Raw genomic sequence first — 20,667 nt, 5'->3', positions numbered from 1 at the left:
TTCAATCGCTTTCATTTTTCCCCTGTTGTTCGCCAAACGTCAAGCTCACTCATTCCACCCATCGCTCATGGTTATGATTATATTTCGGTGAATAATTTTACAAAAATAACAACCATTCTTAGAATGTAATCTTTACAAAGCGAGGCGCCACCTTTTATCATAATTATGCCGTGAGGTTTTTTTTATAACCTCTGTGAGTCTGCCGACTTCTTTACAGGGTTTTATAATATGCTGTCGTCTGTTTTATTCTTGTAAGTCAAAGCGCTGTCAAACCAGAAATATTAATAAAGGAACTGCTGACAAAAGGCTTCTTGATAAGATCTGACTTCAAACAGTCTTTTGCGGAGTAGACAGGTTACAGGACGCAGGACAAAACTATATACACTATAGATACCTTTGACCTATATTCTCCATAACTTTTATTCATTCCGATACCACGTTTGCGAATCTTTGCATTCAAATCAACCTTTCGATAGAAAATAATTACGTTTAAACAAATCTTTCATATTAATGTATATTAATACAAATAATAATGATACAAATAGAAAGCAATTTAGCGAAATACATAGTCCCGGGGCCAATAGTCATATTATTCAATTCAACTCCACTTTATCTCATTGTGGTCACGCAAACAAGATTCAAAAGTAACTTTTGAAAATTATTATCTGTGGGGAAAATAAAGATTCATCAGAAGAGGGGGGGGGGGGCTTAAATTGAAAAACATGTCTCGCAAATCATTTAGAATTAAAAAAAGAGGATAGATATTTGATGTTTGTAATTCATTGTATTCAGACATGTATAAGTCGGATATTATTTACGTATACGTCTGGACCGATCTTTAACATCACCACCCGAAGGACGTCTAACCTCTGCATCAATTCGTAACATCCTTTATGAAGCTTGGATTATACAGGCGCAGGTCACAACTCCCGATTTCAGAGTATCTTCAAAACTGTGTGGTAGAGTTATTTTGTCTCCATGGTAACGAGGTTACAATTAATGGATAACGTAACCTCTTATTTTAATGAATGGAACTCCAAACAAAAATACACTTAACAACATCATGATGTCCACCTACGTGATCTATACTGATGAGTATAGAGTAAACAGAAAGTGAGATCCTTGCCAAGTGCCCTTCAAATCGTTCTATCTTCGGTCATGTGTTCGTATCTTCTGATCCTTATTAACTTATAACCCTTCCTGTTTGTTTAAGTCAGTCCAAGCTGAAAAATAAAGTTCAGCAAAGTGTTACTCGTACTCGCCAAAGAGTGGACCATACAGGGTGTATTTTCTTATGAACCTACACCCCATCTGCACGGCCCTATAACATGATGTCAAAGTAGCAACACCTTCTAGTACTAGGTGCTATATATGCACCCCACATAAAAAGGGTGCAAATATGCACCCTCTTTGGATTATTTGAACCGGTTTGCACCCTTAATGGTATAACCTTGCACAGTTTCAAGTTGCGGGAATTTTTGCATTCAAAATGATGCAAATTTGAACCTTTCCAATAGGGGTACAACTCTGCAAATTTTGTATATGGTGCAAAATAAACATACCTGCGCCCATAGAGGTGCCAAAGCTTCCAAGAGTGACAAGGTGCGCCCCCAAAAGGAGCTTCTATTGTGACATATATTTTGAAGGGTACGAAACTGAAACTTTTTTAGTGTGTGTATAGGGTTGTATTTGATATGGAATTACAACCCATATCATTGCGGATCTTAAAAGTATTTTGTATTCTCTTACATTTAGCATGTTTAGTGAATTTTAAAGACATAATCACGAAAGTGACGAAACCCATCTCAAGTATTTATCTCATCGTCACCCTCCCAAACGAATGTCGAGGCTTTGCAAATTCGGAGCAAGGTCGGAAAGTCAAGAATCTGCTTTGTTCCTGCTTTCGGACAGAGCTGAGGAACTCGAAGAAAAACGAAAGAAGTGGAACACAATTTAACTTCAAACGATTTAATATTGGCATAGTTTTGTTGGCTATATGACTCGCAAGGGTCTATGTCCCCATGGGCCGTCGCTGCGGTCACGGCCGGGGCCCTGTTTGTATTTGAACCTCGCGATAGCCTCCAAATAGGTTCTTTCGCGTTCTTACGGGGGTAATACTATGTAATTCTTACATCGACTCTTGCTGGCGAGCTTGCTCGTGGGAATTGGCAACAAGGATTTGGTTGCATCCATGGGGAACTTACGACAAGATTTACAACGGGGTACCGCAGGGTGTGCCACACCTGGTAGAACCATCGATACCTTATATAGAGGGAAGCATTTCATGAAATAAAATAGTCATGTCATAAGCTACTGAAATTCTGACATCTGATTGGCTCAGAGCAAATTCGTCAGTGGAAATTACTGTGACAAGAAGTTTCATGAAATACTCCCAAATTCGCCATACACCAAATAATTTTTTAGGCGAAAATGGAGGAGGGGTTATGTGTTATTCATAGCTGTAATTCCCGTTCTCCTATTTATGCAATAACATTTCGCACTTTGCCATAATGATATCAATTTCTCTATCATCTTGCATGATCATTTCTGTAGATGCTACGAGAAAGGAAATAAATGATAAAAAGTATAAGATAAATTTGTTGTAAGAAAATGACAGTAGTGTGGGGGAGATCGAAGTGGGGGCTGAAGAAAAAAGAGGCATCTTGTAATTGCTTTGTTTACAAAGAGTGAAATGATTTATACTATATTTACTCATTTTACTATATTGTTTTGAAGAGCAGCTGTTAGGGATGCTGGGAGCGCGTTCCAATATTGTGTCACTTCAGATGTTGCGACTGCCCCAAGTCTTCGTTTGAGTATCGTCGTAATGTTACAGTCACACTCACGAAACCGGCTCCTGACCGTCCAAAGCTATTACCTTGTTTTCAATGACATATTATCGTTCAGTTGGGAATCGGTCTGTCGGTTGTGACTGGGGCCTAATGTATCGAAACGTCGAGCTTTCAGCAACTTTTGAAAAGGCTCAAAACTCATGTACGTATTTTCAAACTGATATTTTACTTACTTGTTAAATTGATCGGAAATGCAATTTGAGCGGAAGAGTAAAAATTTTACAGTTAACTTTGTCGAAGTCGAATCATCAATTATTTTGGAACACAGAAATCTTTTCGACTGAGGAGAAATTCGACTTACAAGAAGAAGAGGTATATTGTTTTGCATATAGTAAACAAAAGAGTTCAACCAGGGCGAATATCTTGAATATAATTTTTGTACAGGGATACTTGAAATATGCTTTTTTTGTATGTCAAAATGTACAATCAAACTGTAATTGTTGAAAATGGAAATAAACGAAATGAAATGAAATATTCAACTTATGGACGGTCGATTTATTCAAGTTTATCTGATGTAAATCATTTTCAGGATTTTGCGGTCAAGTTTCTAGCGATTCGGTAGGCATCGTCATCAAATTCCTAGTTTCCTATAATAGATATGAAAACCAATTAATCAGACACCTTTTGCAATCTTTTCGGACTCGGGTCAACACTTTTGGCTATACATCACTTAAGGGTTATGACTTATACTGCTTTCAGGGAATTAGTAAAATGACGAATCGTATTATGAATCACATTCTTGAAAAAGTTGCATATACAGGCCTGTATGAATTCTATCAAAGGAAACCACACATTTTTATATCCTTTCTTGCAGCGACCTGAAACACCTGAGTTTAATTTTTGTCATGATTATACGCGGGAGTTGTTCGTCGAGGGCAAAATCTTCAATATCATAACCTTGTTGACCAAAATAACAAACCAAGCGCGGGTCACGTAGAGTTGAAATTATAGAAATATTTGAACGAAATCCAATCATAATCCACATAAAAATCGTTTTCCCGAAACCATATACTGTGCGCTACCGTCACTTTGTATCACAAAAAAAAACCTGCCCACAACAATCGCACAATTAAGTTCGATCTGGCTTGGGTATCGCTGACAAATTGCTTTTTAAGATTTTATGTACAGATACAACTATATTATTGAATACGTCAATTTTTTTGTCATTTTGTGGTTGAGAATAGTAATACAAATCAGGGTACATAAGGAAGTAATAGCAGAAAGACGCCAAAAAAGGAGAGGCGCTGATTGATATAGGCCTATATTTTTCAACTTTGATTTGAATCAGTCGTCAATTTCAAAGTGGTAAAAACTAAGTGCATAAAGCTATAATTGATTAAAAATTCCTTTGTAAAAAATCGAGAACCGTTTACAGAATTTGTATCTTAATTATTTTTTTCTTTCTATCTAAGACATATCGCCCCCCCCCCCTTTGCACTTTATGGCAAATTTCTCGGACCCCCTCCTTCCGCCCATCACACACACAAAAACATAGACATAATAATCAAATCATTATTCTTAATTTTTTATGACCTAAATAGCACTTACAACACTATCAAATCAAATCGAAAATCAATTACATAAAAAATAATATGTATAGTGCTAAAATTATGGCTGTGAATTGAAATCAGCTACAGACCAACTGTAGCTTTTATTTCCTTGAAAAGATTGTTTAAAACAATACACAGAGTGATACTTGTTGTTATCATTATCAACATTTTAACACTTACTGAAACAAAATATGAAATATTTTTATAAACTGTACTTTACATCTGGACAGCAAGGATACGGAGAAGAGACTGTGAGGAGAAATAATTTGTCAAAAACGTGACGACATACAGTGCGTCCCAGAAAAAAACCCACGCGAAACCACTAAAAGTGTGTTTGTTAAATGCATGTTCCTCTTCAAACTGTCACTTCATATTTGAAATATAATTATACTCCTTTTAACATCTTTTCTATAAAGTGCTGTAAAAGAAATCAGAAGAAAAAAAATACTGGAGGCATCAAGAGCAGAGGTTGAACAACAAAAGTTGTAACCATGGCGACGCATACTGGCAAACCCCCTTCCAGGGCTGGCATCACTCAACGGCAAGGATGTATTATAGTGACCGCACTTGAAACGTCGAGTAATATAGAAGGGGGTTTGACATTGGCCGCAGCCGAGGCCACGTGACCCTGTAGCGGTTGACATTGAAGCCGTCATTGCGCTGGCCATAACTTTGAGATGCGAGCACGTAGGCTACAGCAGGCAGACTTGTTATTTTGATTCCGTCTGAGAGGGGAGGTCAGCAAGAGGAGGTGGAGAAAGGAGAGAGAGAGAAAGAGAGAGGTAGAGAGGGATAAATAGAGATAGAGTAAGGGGTATGAAAGCCTGCAGAGGGGAAGAAGTACAGAGAAAGAAAGGGAGAGTGACATAAAAAAAATGACAGAGAGATGACAGAATTAAAGTGTGCCCAAATTAGACACTCGAGTGACGAATCAGAAAAAAAACACATGAGAGAGAATAATTCATGGTTGAAAATGTAGATGATTTGATAACTTACAAAATTTTAGACATTTCTTTGCAATAAGTTCCGTCGTTATTACCGCTATCCATGAATGAAGTCGTTATATGGTCATTTTTGTCAATGTCGATAAACATCTTTTCTTTGGAACAGATCAACAGAGAGTGACATCAGCCGCTTTTTCCGAGAATGCTTGTTGGATGAGCCCTGATATATCTCTGAACGTAAGGAATAATCATTTCCCAGTATTATATTTCCCGGTCAAGTAGTACCTGAGTCATCGCCAAGTTCACATTTCGAATTCATTCAGTTTCATAACTAGTCTTTGAGGTCATTGGCATTGAGCTAAACACGAAAACCCCATGCAGATATGTTGTCATTAGACACGGAGGAGAGAGAGAGAGAGAGAGAGGGAGTGGGGTAATAAGGCTAGTCAAATCATGAGCCCAAACGTGCACTAGTTATAAATCCAGTAGATTTCATTCATTACTCAACGACATTTTGGCAGGTTGATATTAATATTTCAACCAAACTTCTATCATTTTTCTTAGAGCGTATGGGTAGATATCAACCTATTTCAAAGTAAAATAATGATAACATTCTACAAATCACTGGTTCAAACGTTCCATTACAGTTTGTTCTATTATCAGTTGAACAAGGACTATAAAATTGATTTTCATTATTCAAAAAGTACATTTTCTAACCAGATTTTCATCCTATAAACGCGAACGTGTGGATGTATCGCCCAAGGCCTAACAAGATTCCTTTATGGCAACACAGCTCGAAGCGTCCTTTGTCGCCAGGCAGGGGGTACAACCTGTCGAAATTTGGTTTTACAAGCAATGGAGGTTGCCAGGAAATTTCCTTTTTTGTTATAATATGTAGAGATACCTTCGATGAGATCCGCGCGAAACACGTTCCATCCATCCTTCCTTCATAAAAGTTTCAGGTTGTTTATTTTGTTACCCAATTTCAATGCCAATATAAGGACGAGGTATGTGGCACATTTCGAGAAGTTTATTTGAATGACTCATTGCGTTTGATGTCTTTGATTTTACACCTTTAGGCCTATTTCTTAATCCAGCTTAAATTAAACATTATTCTATATTGATGACTATTGATCTCTATAAAGATGTGAATGATAATCTTACTTTGATGAATAACATTCAACTACAAGTCCTAATTAATCTTTATTTACATTATATCTAATGTAATTCATTTAAATTTGTTAACTTATATATATACTTGTAAATGAAAACCTGTCGCGTTGAGACGTGAAACTACAGGTTTTTGAGAATACTTTTGAAAAAAAAAATTGTTAAAGTCAGTGTCTATACTCTGCAGGGGCTTCAGCTACACCCCCACTTTTCCCTTAATCATGAACAAAAGCATGAAAATGACCATCAAATTATGACTTTATGCATGTTCCAACTTCCCCTCACTTTTAAATTCGTTCAGCAGCATCTGCTTGCTTTTATAATTGAAAGTAATCTGGCATTATATTGTATGTACAGGTCAGAAATGGAATGCAATTTATTTATTTCAAATCTTTTGAAATATTGAGTGCTTCCTATTAAGGGTGATATAGCTACGTGTATCAAGACAGATGGAATACGTGACTTGTGCGAGATACGATGAAGGCTAAACCTGTGTGAGTAAGGATGACCCATTCTCGTGCCCTTCGTCATATTTTCTCGTGCGAACCTGTGTGTATTGCAGTTTAATTGAGCTCCTTTTTTTTGCTCGATGTCAAGGCATTTAGACAATTATCCACATTATCTGCATTAAGTTATAAACGTCTTTGCATCGTCTTCGGGTATAGGGGGATGTTTAGTGGGGTGGGGTATGAAAACCCCCAAGCTCTTTCTTTGGATTTTCATTGGCGATTCCGTGAAAAATTGCTTTTGCATGGCGCATGCTCAGTGATTTCTTGTTTAAAATCGTGAGCTGGGTCGTCACCACTGAAATCAAAATTTTTGGAATAGGACTCGTGAAAAAGCGACGTGTGAAAAATTGTAAGCATCCCGAATTATTATGTTGGAGAATTGTATTTAAATAATTATACTGGCTTAGGTTAAGCTACAACATGTATAAATTACCTGATGTATAGATAATGATGTTTCGATAGATAAAACATCAACTCTATGATGTAAAGGCCTATCAGCTTTTCGACAGATATCAATGACCTTCCCTAGCCCCAAACCCCACCCCCTCCCCTGCGTTCTCACCTTTCCCAAACATTTTGTTAATCGGTTACACAATCACTAACAGACACGTGACTAAATCCCCCGGGAATGCCAGCCAGTCCCTTGGATTTTATTTAAAAAAATGAAGACCTGGGAAAACGGATGACCTAGGAATTACCAAGAGAAGGAGAAGAGATTTATGGCCACGATTGACCGGTGGTCACGTACACACAGACCACGGGAACTTCCCTGGAAGGAATATTGACCAGTCCGCTCTGATCAAAGTACAATCCACCAAGGTTGTCTGTGGCGCCTGCACGCACACGCCACGCAATCATTAAATTAACACGTTATGTAATACGAGCGGCACATCGCCCTGAAACGTGTAATTTGTCGCATCTTTCAAAGTTCACACTTACTTTTTTTCCCGCGCTTTCAATTCAATCCTGACTGAATGGTTAGAAGGGGTACTTGAACTGCCTATTTATAGCATGCTTGTTATATAAGTATCGAAAGTATTAAGTTTTGCCACATTTCATTAGATTTCTTTTTTTTAAATATAAATTGATGAAGATATTCAATCGTTTGATTTGATTTGATTTAAAATCATTCAGACAAATAAAATGTCTTCGGTTGCCAAACAAAGTTTACGAACACCCATACAATTTGGCATCCCAGATAATTTTATCGTTCGTTTAAACATTCAACAGGGAAACCAAATCTAAAAAAAGGATATTCATTACAAACATGGATTTTATTTTAGAAGACAAACATTATTTTGCAATATATCATAATTCTTAAAGCGAGGAAAAAAAAAAAAAAAACAGAAGTATACGAAAAAGTGAAATCATATTTGAAAACCTATGACTTGTGATGCGGTGTGTGTTTCTCTCCTTATTATTATTGGTTAGAACAAAATTAGAATCAATGATTTGTGGTGCAGTACGTGTTTCCTTCGCACTTCGTTAAAATATCACGAGTAAAATACGTTTTCAGCATTTCGACTTTTAAGGAAGTTATGGGTTCAGTGTTAACGACCCGGTGCTGCGAATTACGGATGTTAAAGGCAAGAATGATGTCTTTAAAAGAATATTAGCAGTCTGACCCTCATTTTAATAACATTTTTATATTCCTGTTGTCATCTCGGTGAGGTTGATTGTTCTTGATGTTGCGTGATGTCGAACGGAAAACGTAAATTCGAAAAAGAAACCGCGGCCATCCCGAAACTCTGAAATCATGTGGGATTTGTTTAAATGGTGTAAGTAACAGGGGGCGGCGCCAGGGTATATAATTATATATGGGGGGGGGGGGGAGACCTAACGATTACTTCATTCCTTTCTTTGAGTAGGTACATTACACAGTAAAAACTATGTTTAAAATGTTTATACATCACTGTTTACTATATATGAACCGTAGAGCAGTTGTTTAAACAGTTTAAACAATTGTTTGAAATCTTTAAAAAAAAGTTTTATTTGTAATATGCTATTCTCAATAAGTCAAGCATGGTTGTTAAAACTGTTAAACAACTACTGAAAGGTTCATAATTTATTGTAAACATCGTTTGTACTGTGTATAGAGCTAAACAACCCCCTTCCCCCCAAAAAAATAATAATAATGAAATAAATAAATATTAAAAAAAGAATAAAAAAATAAAAAACATAATTTTCTTGCTTTTTTTCTTTCCTCTTCCCCCATCCTTTCCGGGTTTTTTGTTTGTTTTAGTCTCTTCTTTGAATATCCTGGGAATTGTCGTCCCCTGCTCACCCGGTGGCACCACCCCTTTATGAAACCTCAGGGTATTCGTGAAACCAAGTTTACAGCTAAAGTGGGGGATGCTTCCTCTTAGAAAAGTCGTTAGAGAGTTTAAAAAAGAAGGTCACTATTCGCTAAAGGATAGTGCATTGTTATTCTCGGCTCCTTAGTCATGTCGATGTACTAACAAAAGACAATGACTTTTTTTTTTAATCTGGAAAAAGCATCCTACGTTTGAACTTAAGGATAAGGAAGAAAACGATCATAATGGGCAATGTAATTATAAGTTTGTAATACACGATGAAATTATTTGAGTGATCTCGAACCATGTGAACGTAAAGGTCTCAAGCTGAAGTGTTTTTTTCGTGACGAAATTTGGCAGATCTTGCCAAGTTCTCTCCATCTCATCTCTCTCTCTCTCTCTCTCTCTAAAAAATGTTTCCTCAGATGATGCGGTCCGTGCATGTTTATTTTTTCTTTGAGGAAACACAGTTTAATAAGTTTAGTGATTAGTGAAAAAAACATCGAAAGTCAATGTATTATCATAAAGTGAGCGTATAGAATCTTGCACTATACTGAATGCCATCGTTAAGATATTTCACATCATGTCAAATTTAGGTGCTCCTGTGTACTTGAAATGTGTCCAAGTGACGATATTCGTATATGCATATATGTTGGACGGTATAGTATACCTGTAATGCTGCAGAATATTTATAAACAACTGTGTTCCGTCTGTACAAGCGTCCAAGCATATATACTTAAAAAAATTGTCAATGATATAGCTGACATGGGATTTGGTTTTAAAATTTTGTTTGAAATATTGCAGTTGTTATTTTTTTACTTCTTGAATTGAAAACAATCATTACCGTTTTCAATTAAGTGAAAGAAATCAATTTGAGAGACTCTTAATGCTAAAACTAAGAATCAATTAATAGACGAAGAACATCTGTGTTTCGGGAAACATTTCTTTGAAAACTGAGATTGAAGACTATTTTCAAAGTAAAGGAGCATGTTTAGATTAAAAGGTAAGCTGCTTAAATCATCATCATCCATGCTTCACGTGCATCTTTTCCTCACTCGCATTTCCGTCGGAACATAAATATATATATATCAACAAAAGAAGACTTAATAAAAACGCCATGAGGAGACATAATCTTATATATATATATACATTTATATATATGTATATATATATATATATATACAATACAAATAAAAATGATACAGAGTTCCCGAGTTGTGAATATATTAAACGTTCAGGTGTTTCTTGGTACCAAAGTTGCACAAGTATGGGACCTTTGAAGAAGAAAACAAAACGAAAAAAAAAACGTGGGGAAGAGGATAATAAATGCGGTGATATTCAAACGGTAACCGTGCGTGAAATTGGAACGTCCGTTCTTGTGTTTCTAACCAATTCGTCATTGGACTAATGAAGCATGTACGATAAAGGCACGGATCAAAGTCAGGTACGTGTTTCTCCCCATCGTAAAGATGAATAATGAGGAAGGTTACCTGAGAAATAAAGCCTCGCATGGTCTGAACGAAAATGAGAAAAACAATACAATTTGACCACTACCTGCAGAGCTAGACTGTCCTTGTCCTCGCTTTTATATCTTCAAAGATTTCATTTAATTGAAAAGCAGTGAGAATGCTGGCGATGAAGCTGTTTTTTAAAATTTATTTAATGTATGTCTACATCATTGATCAGATTTGATGATCATCGATGATAGTTGATATCCCGACAATTGGAAACACAATGTGAAGAACAATACAGGGAAATACAGTCACTTCGACATCCTTAGATTAAATTTAGAAATGGCAGACGGCCATCAGTTACAATCAAAGCAAGAATACAATACGAAACAACCAAATGGAAGGAGATGACGAAGGGCTTCTTGCAAAACCTGTAACTTATTTGACGAGAAACGTCAGTAGTGAATTTTGCGCTGGATGCCAACCCCGTGAACTTTAAATTGTGTAAAAGAAGATGAAACATGTGGACGCCAGGCCCGGTGAGCTGTATCCTCTCTCATCCAGTAATCAGGGCTCACTCTCCCCGGCTCAAGCGGCTGCCTTTCCGCCCCTATCCAATGACACGCCTTGAGGTGTCAAACAAAAATAGTTATCACGGTGATCAAATTGTCAAATCCCAGATATTGAACTATTTTTTTTCTGAGACTTGAACTTCGGCAGGGGCACTTGCTATGCAGCGAGTGAGCGAAGCGAGAAACTGGGGAAAACAAGCGCATATAGCTAATTTGAGCTCAATTTATCAGATATTAATCATGACGAGGTTAATCGATAAATAGATTATTTTGATTGGTTGATTAATAAATATTGATTGGATGATTATATTCTTCCCTTCTCTCCCAATCCTTACTCATCAGTAATTTATCCAGGTTTAGCATAAGTGATAATCATCTGTAAATGTTTCAAGTTGTCATTTAAAAAAATATTGATTAACACTATTTCGACTGAAACATGCCGTCCAAATCTCTGAGATGGAAACTTAACATGGATCAAATCCTATTCTTAATAAATATTGTAACATTATTTTCACGACATATTGATTATCATTATATCAATTAAACTGTATTATATTGAGAAATCATCAGTTACTTCAATTAGGCCCTATATAGATATAAAGAATGTCAGAGAAATTGGATCATGGGAAAATATTACTCAAGATAATGGAAAGTTTTAATTGAAAACAGTTATCATTATTGCAAATCAAATCATAAATTCTCATTTATTTAATTTCTTTTACAGGAATTCGAAATGATCGGCACCATTCATTTCTTCATTTGCAAATTATGCCATATTACTTTATAAACACATCGAATCTTTTCCGCTTCACAGTGTGTTAACCCTAATGAATGATAATAAAGAATAATTATCCTGAGTGAATGTTATCAATCTTTGATATCTACACATTAGTGTAACTGATTGTGGGAGGTGAGGGATAGTTATCATAACAGTCTTTCATTTTATCTCGTCATTATGTTTTTTCCTCGATATTTGTAAAGCTATAGAATGTATTGAATGATTGTGGCAGGTGAGATATGACGGTCATTTTCGATTTTTTAATCTATTCCCTTCTTTTGAATTGCCGATCTTTGCATTTTATATAATCATTTCCCCTCCTTTCACATCCATATTCCTATCAGCTATACATTTATATATTTAAAAAAATCTGATGAGATTATTACTGGGTCAGCTTCTGAAAGTTGTAATACCATTTTCATCTTTTCACAGGGGACAAAAGAACTAGAAATCCAAAACTTCCTCGATCTAGTCATTCTTTAACGCGGATATTATGCGTTTTCACAAGTAATATGCTTTTATATTGCTCCTTTTAATGACGTCTGACAGTGCTAATATGGAAATGAATTGATGTGGTCCATTTTAGTTTGGCCTTTTTATACTAATAGAGGTGTGATTTTGCAAATTGAATCCGGGATTAAAACTCTGATTGAAAGATAACCAATTTGTTTGAATTCCTTTTAGTGATACAGGGTGTGATCGAATTTGTTATACCCTCGAGCATTTTCCTTTCCAATTAAAAAAAGAAACGAGTATCATCAAAATCATGCGAAAAATTGTCAATATCTTTTAAATAACAGCATGCTATAGTCAATTGGCAAACTAAATCTGAGTCAGCTGCAAAGAAAAAAAGTAATTTATTTTTATTAAAAGAAACTCATGATGAATATGTAACGAGTCATTACACAAACTGATGTCATTAATTTAGTTGTATATATTTTTAAACACCTGCATGATCTCAGGATACTTTGTTAAATCTAATTCCTATAGACCGTTTTCATATTTTTTTTAAACTTACAATTATAAATAGGCATATTGGTTTACTCCTCAGAGACTGAAAGAAGTGTCTTTATCATGTTTATATGCACACGACACCTAATATATACACTGTTAGAAAAAAACAGAAGATTTTACCGAAGAAAAAATTAAAAAGCAGATTTTACAGAAAAAAATAACCAAATCATTCTGTAAATTGTTAAAACAGGAAAGATTGTATCTTCCTTTCTTTTCTCCCCTCTTCCCCCCTCGATTCCTCCCATTCTCGATTATTTAAATCCACACAGAGACATGTTTCATATCATCCAATTTTGATTGTGAAGATAAGATTCTCCCCTGGTGAAAAGAAATGGATTTAAAATCACCTCACAAACCAATCTTTCTTTCATCCCAACTCCTCCCTAAAACGATCAAAGTTTGCAAAACACAATTCACTTTTCAATCGACGAGAAGATCATGTGAAATTAGCCTACATAGATGTTATCTCTCCACTCTGCATTGTGGAAAGAGATAGCTTTGTGCCGACGAAATATCTCAATTCTGAAAATAAAAGAGCGTTTTGTTGGCGGAATCTGTTAGGTCACATCTGTGATATGTGGCGGTTCTACATCGATTTTGATGTGTCTGTAATTAGCCGACTTTGATCTTATCGGTGAATCGCTGATCATTACCAACATGATTATGAACAATTTTCAATGTCAGTGTAAATGATGTGAAAACCAAAATCGCACAAAAAGTCAGAAAATGATAAAGACGATACGTTTTCAGCAATACTCTTGAATGATATGCGGGTTATGTAATCACAAAGAACAATCTATGTCTCGACAAAATAATCAATGACTAATACGGTTGATCGAATCTAGTATATACAATATCATTAAAAAAATCCTGAATTATTAGTTTGATATAACTTTATTTGGATCACAATAATGGAAAGTTATACAAAGTCTATAAATATACGAAACATAGATTAAGATAATTCCAGGTTTATATACATATGTAAATTCAAGCAAACCACATGCAGGCGAATTACAAAAATCATAAAGAGTCAAATGTGTTGGACGTATCTGATTGGATGGTTTCATATTCGAGAATCCTTTATCATAATGTAATGATAGAGCTGTTGTTGTTGTTGTTGCTGCTGATGATGATGATTAATGGTGTCTCGACAGGCTTCGGTCCTGTGCATCATTATTGTTGCAGAGATCCTACCTAGCTGCTATGGAGCCAAATACATTGCAAAAGATAAAAAGAAACCACATAAATTACCGATTCTTGACAATATCTAACAAAATCTCTTGGCTTTCACATAAAAATTTGCATTCATAAAAGAATCAATTAATAATTCATAATAACTGGTTTTTATCGATGATAGCAATGCACGTGGTGCGATTGATTCGGTCCAATTCACGCTATAAGGTCTCTTCGCATTCCTATCTACACCACAACAGAAGGGTGCCGAAACGCTCACCTTCGATCGGCACAAACTCCAAAAGAGCTTCCCACACGCTCTTAAACAAATCACATCATTTTCATACCCATTCTTCCCTTCTCTTTGCTCCAGTTGAAAATCTAAACACAGCCAAGGTGAAATGGTGAATGAAAGCAAGCGAATTTTTTTTTGAATGGATCAAAGTGGGAGAACTGTCATTGACTTTTGATGTCGTTCCAATTGAGTAGGGTTTTGGTCCGCGTAATCAAGCACGATCACACTCTGAAATTAATCTTTATAATGTATTTTTATACATTCATTTGTCTTTGCCAGCATTTTTTTAGACATGTTGATATATTTTGTGTGACAAGTACCAAGGGGACAAGTAGAGCAATGATTTTAGTACATCTTTACATTAGATTCCATTGGAACATGGAGCTACTTACGGAAGTAGCTCCACGGACAAATCCAAAAGGGCCGCGATTCGACCAAATCTTAAAAGCGAAAGATTAGTCATGATATAGCTGGACACACAAAACTATGATAAAAATGCAAATATTATTAATTGATGTGATCCACGTATGCCACATTGTTAAGGAAGAGATAACCTTTCAGGTTAACTGCTTCACTTCCAGAATATAATGCAACTAGCTCCTATTTTGACCTAATACCAGACTGTTGTAGAATTCAAATATTGATTGGCCATTATTGGCAGAGATTTATAATTTCGATCGCACAATGGCCCTTGTTAGGTGTTATATGTATTATAGCTGTCTACGGTAGATAGCAAATGTGTTCTACTGGATTTATAACTTTTCTTTTTCGAAGATGGGAGAGAGGGGATAAGAAGAGAGAACGGGAAAGAGAGGGAGGGGGGTGTGTGTGTGTGAGAGAGAGAGAGAGAGAGAAAGCGGGACTGTGTGCGTGAGTGGGTTAGGGAGAGGGGGGCAGAGATAAGAAGAGAGTGAGACGAGCACAGAGAGATTGTCGGAGGAGGAGGAATCGAGCGAGAGAGAGAGAAAGAGTGAGGGTATGTATGTGAGCGGGTGTGTGTGTGTGTGTGTGTGTGAGATAGGGTATTGTGTGGGTTAGGGCAAACAAAAAGAGCGAGTGTACGTGTCAGGGTATAGAGATAATGAGAGAATGAGACAAGCACAGAGAGATAGTTGGGGGAGGAGGAGTAGAGAGAGAGAGAGTGTGTGTGTGTGTGTGTGTGTGTGTGCGCGGGAGAGTCAGAGAAGAGAGGGGGTATATAGGTCGTAAAATTGAATAAAGGAAAGCTAATAATTAGGGTGGTTTTACAGCCAAGTGGTTAATGTTTTAAAGGTTTGTATTATTAAGAACTTGAGTTCGATTTTCTCTACACGTCATAAATTTCCTTGTTCTTTTAATCATGCTTGGAATAAACTGGTGTTTGACAAAACTTTCATTCCCACTCGTAATTTAGCGTCACATTAGATTAAGATGGAGGGTGAAAGTATTAAAAAACAAACCCACTTGTACTCAATAGGCTTAACATGCATCCACCATTCTCATTTTACAGAACATTACATAACCTTCGTAAATAATAATACACAGTCTAATTTTACCATCAGCTATTTTTGTTTCCGAAGTAAAACGATCCCGAAGTGCTTATCCGCTTTATGCGATCAACAACTCCACCAACGAGGACCCCAAAGTCATCCCTTTATATCAGCATATAATAGGGGTTTACCTCTGAAGGGTTAGTTTGTCGTCATATGTGAACGAGGTCATTAGAATACGACCGGTGATAGAGTGCTTGGATCGGGGCTACTACGCAAACATAAAAGCTACCAAGTTCAATGAAAACCCAACGAGGATATGTTTTTATTCTCTCTCTCTCATTTTCCATCACAAAAAAGCCGTAAGGTCTCTCGCGCTCGATATCAAAGGGAGTTGGATTTGAATGGCGAATAACGCAATTTGTTGTTATGATAAAACAGTATTGATATCGCATAATAAACGTCCCTGTGCGCTATATAGTAATAATGCCCAAGGTTCGCGGCCTCGGGGTGTTATATACCTGGATAAAGCCCCGGGATTTTAGAGGGTAAGGATTCCGGTATTATTTGATTATTTCCAGCGGTAACAGATTTAGGAAAAAAAATCATTATTTCTACGGTGTCGATTTATGGTCATTATCGGTCTTGCTCTTATAAGCAGACTAAATTGGCCTCATGTGCGTGATTGATGAATAAGAAGGTAGACTATCAGAAATAGTTTAACTAACCTGTTAAAATCCCGGGGTTAAAATATGAACCTACCAAACATTGGTTGAAACGAAATTGCATGCAAAATGAATTGGAATGTTTTGAAAATCAACTTTTGGGTTGGTTAAACGAATTCCTGTGAGTGCATACTATTTCATGGCCCCCTTCCCCGGTGATTTTGTCAGTATGATGAGGTTCATGAAATTTATAATTGGCTTACAGATGGGGGGGGGGGGAGGGGCTTGAGCTCAGACCCCAAACAAAAAACAACAGAGGAAAAAAGAAAGAAAAAGATAGGGTCGGAATATGATATTATTTGCCGAATTTTACATCAATATTACAAAATTAACTGCCCATTTCGAACAGCCACAATTTTTGCTCACTCGCTTAACTCGTTCATAATTTTTAAATAGAGATTTTCCCGCATGTGCCATATTAAAACGATGATGATTGTGTCACAGGCGTAAAGGTTACGAGAACAACCAAGAAGTAAAGTAACATGATTACAGCACATTCTTTAAAACATGAATACAATAAAGGGTTAATACTTGTAAAATACCATAGAAAAGATTGAAATTGAAATAACCGAAATTAATATTGATTTCTTTTTGCAACAGTATCATATAAAACATGATTGTTATTAACCAAAGAAAAATTGTTGAAAAAGACCTGTTTTTACACATAGAAATCGTGGAAAATTCAGATACACGTGTCCTTCAATAATTTCACCTGGCAATACGATCTGAGGGTCGCACGTAAGCCCCCTTGCTGGGATATATAACACGCACTCCGTGAAAACTGGGCGGAGTGTCGTACCTGGTGAGTTTCACCTATACAGGATATGAAATATTGACATTGACAGGTAATGTATTGTAAAACCAGGAAATATTGCATTCTTCCCGAGACCTTTTATCCGTGCCGCTTCAGGTTTTTTTCTTTCTTCGTGGCCATGAAGTTATTTGATTTCCCCAGGTATATAGGTTCGATTTTTCAATTTCCTTTCTTTAATACATATTTCTATTTATTATGTTATCACTCGCTTCGGTCACTTGTTGATTGTTGTAACTAAGTGAAAAGATTTTATTGCCATCTACCTATTGTGTCACCAATAACATTGATTTATTATACGCTCTTAAAGTATATTGTCATTTTTAATCATTAACCAACGTTTATTCATCCATTCAACATTTGGACATTAATTGTCCAAATTTTGTTGCTCACTAGATTGACCAATTTCGTTTAAGCAAAAATTGCCCAACATAATGTGTTTCTCAATGACCAGTAATTATTGCACATCAACACACAAAATACATTAACACAATTTATCATCAACGCACCAGTTTGCCCAAGATGAAGTAAACCTAAAACATGTATCAAATGTCAAGGTATATTTTTCAAACGTCAATTTGACCACAAATGTTCACTGTAGAAATACATTGGGTAAAATTTTAACCAGCACGAGGGTAATTATGTGTCCATCCAATTTCGGGCAGTATTTTACCCCATGCGGGAAGCATATTGTCCAGTAAGGTTAAAAAAATTAGTAGCAATTACTTTAGAATGGGCGAAACTTTCATCACACTGGATTAAAAAAAATGCCCAATGTTGTTTAGACACATGATTCCCCCCAAGTAGCATCTTTACCCAATATTTTTATAGTGTTCGTAGAATTATGACCAAGGGTTTAGCATAAAAAATTTCTTTAAACAAATTAGTCAGTTGATCTTGACCGTTTTGGGCATCATTGCACTTCTGGGGGCAAAAGTCTAACCTATGTTGTGTTGCCCAGCTAAACTGATCTCAAATTTTACAGAGTGTAACGCATGCAATCTTTATTTATATCCTATTACAGTTTTCGAGCCTTACAACATCCGAGGCCAGATGCTCTTCCAGAATTTCGTCATGCTGAAGATGTTCCTTTCAGCCATCGTCGCAAGCATCGTTTGGTTTAGCATCCTTTCGCTGCTCCCCTTCACGGCATCCAAGTTCCAGTCAGCGCGCAACAATCTAGGTTGTCGGATGAACAGCAAAGGGATGGCAGCGGCCGCTATCGGTGGTGCTATGTTGGGCATCGGCATGGCCTTGTCAGGAGCCGTAAGTTACTCTCACTATATAATTTGATAAACGGTACCACAAGCTCTTTGTTTAATTGATGCCTCGAGAGAATGTCATGAAGCCAAAATAATGATGTTCACTGACAATTAAGCTACTGACATCCTTGCACGTGATTGGCTTAGAGCAAATTACGGAGTGAAATCCTTGGATATATTTCTTTCATGTAGCACTTGCCTGAACATGTCGTGAGTTTTTTAAAAGATAGAAAAAATATTATTACTATAAATATATATATATCATCAACTATAATGCTCTGGACTTAAAACTATGCTGGACTTTATTGTTGTAGAAATTACTTTAAGAAACGATAATAAAAAGATGGGGCAATGAAACATAAATATCTAGTCGATTTTAAACTCGAATTATTTGCCTTGAGCTGCATTTGCATTACAGTAAATTTGCTATACATGTAGCATTGCCTCTCGGTAATCCTCTTAAACCACCTAAATACTAATGAAAATAAAAAGGGGGGTTTCGCAATAACACCTTCATCATAAATAAAGATTGCAGTATATTTTCCAGTTCTAACGTAAATGAGAACAGGCCCTCGTAACACACAGCTTTAAACCATACAGTTCATTAATATTCAACCGATATAGAGGTCAGGGAGATACAGTGTTACATTTTAATCAATTAAAGCACCATTAAACCTGTAATTATGTTTCGGAAGTCCTTGATTGGGTCAGAAAGCCCGCGAATCAGATGAAAAACGCTTCAAATCAACGCGCCAACAGTACTAAAAGAAACTACAAATTTTATGATATATTTCCAATGCCATCGTCTAAGCGACTGGTTGGATGATAATTACAAACCCTGGAATTTTCATAACCTTCCATATTTTAATTTTATCTTTATTTTATTTTTCTTGTTAATATGAGTTTACCATCACCTTTTTCATTTGATTACCGACACGCAACATCCTTGAATATGTAATATGAAATCGAACCACAATTGAAGCATCTTGTGATTAAGTGAATTTGGTATTGGAAGTCATGGCGAGATGGTCCGATCGGGAAAAAAATAGGTTTCCAGACATTCTTGAGAAGCCTCTTGACCGCCGGACGAATTTTGTGACCACCGGGGTGACCACATACAGGGGCGCATCTACACTTTGAATAGTGGAAATTGTTGAAAATGTGTTTTAATATCATTAGTCACAACCCGTCAATCGTAAAAAGTGCACACAATTGATTTGAAGATGTTTACAAATTCCACCCATCTCAATCAACCTCGGCGAGCTAGAAGTCCCTTGAATTGACTGTCCTTGATTCTATGGTCAATAGCCTTTATGCTCCTCTTGCGATCAGGATAATCTCCTATGACGTAATACATTAATGATAATTCATTTTTTAACCGATTAGACCCTGGATTGACACATCACCCAGTCCTCGACCTCTCTCACAATAGCACGAGATTCCCGTTTAAGGGTTTCATCCCAGAAAATTTACGTAACTATATATAGGTAAGGATAAATGTAATCTGGATGAGCTAAATGTTCTGAGAGTATGTCTAAAAATAACGCGGATTACCACGGGTCGACCTAGTTTGAAGGATTTTCGTCAATATTGTATTAAAGACTATTCATCCGTTATTTCATTCTGGGATCCTTCGCTCGAGATCTGTATCATTCGCTCATTTATAATTTCGTTCGTCTTTACTCCATGCACTGTATCTGTATAGAGTCCCGGTTTCCCGCAATCAATCATAAATCTTAGTATAGCCAAGGGTATGAACCCCACAAATTACAAATCCAATCGCCACTACCACTACCAC

The 20,667-nt window shown here is 36.4% G+C and overlaps 1 protein-coding gene across 1 annotated transcript in view; it reads left to right on the top strand.

Annotated features, from left to right (window-relative positions):
* Positions 1-4,893: 4,893 nt before the first annotated feature.
* Positions 4,894-20,667, top strand: part of LOC129265197 (thiosulfate transporter TsuA-like) — a 32,102-nt gene continuing 16,328 nt past the window's right edge. Inside the window, exons 1-2 of the mRNA XM_064101503.1 lie at positions 4,894-4,951; positions 18,632-18,873. Of these exons, the coding sequence (XP_063957573.1) occupies positions 4,894-4,951; positions 18,632-18,873 (300 nt within the window). The remainder of the gene's footprint in view (positions 4,952-18,631; positions 18,874-20,667) is intronic.

The sequence above is a fragment of the Lytechinus pictus genome, chromosome 7 (assembly GCF_037042905.1).
Source record: "Lytechinus pictus isolate F3 Inbred chromosome 7, Lp3.0, whole genome shotgun sequence".
Lineage (NCBI taxonomy): Eukaryota > Metazoa > Echinodermata > Echinoidea > Temnopleuroida > Toxopneustidae > Lytechinus > Lytechinus pictus.
Note: the sequence above shows the minus strand (reverse complement) of the source record. Positions and strands in the feature narration are given on the sequence as shown.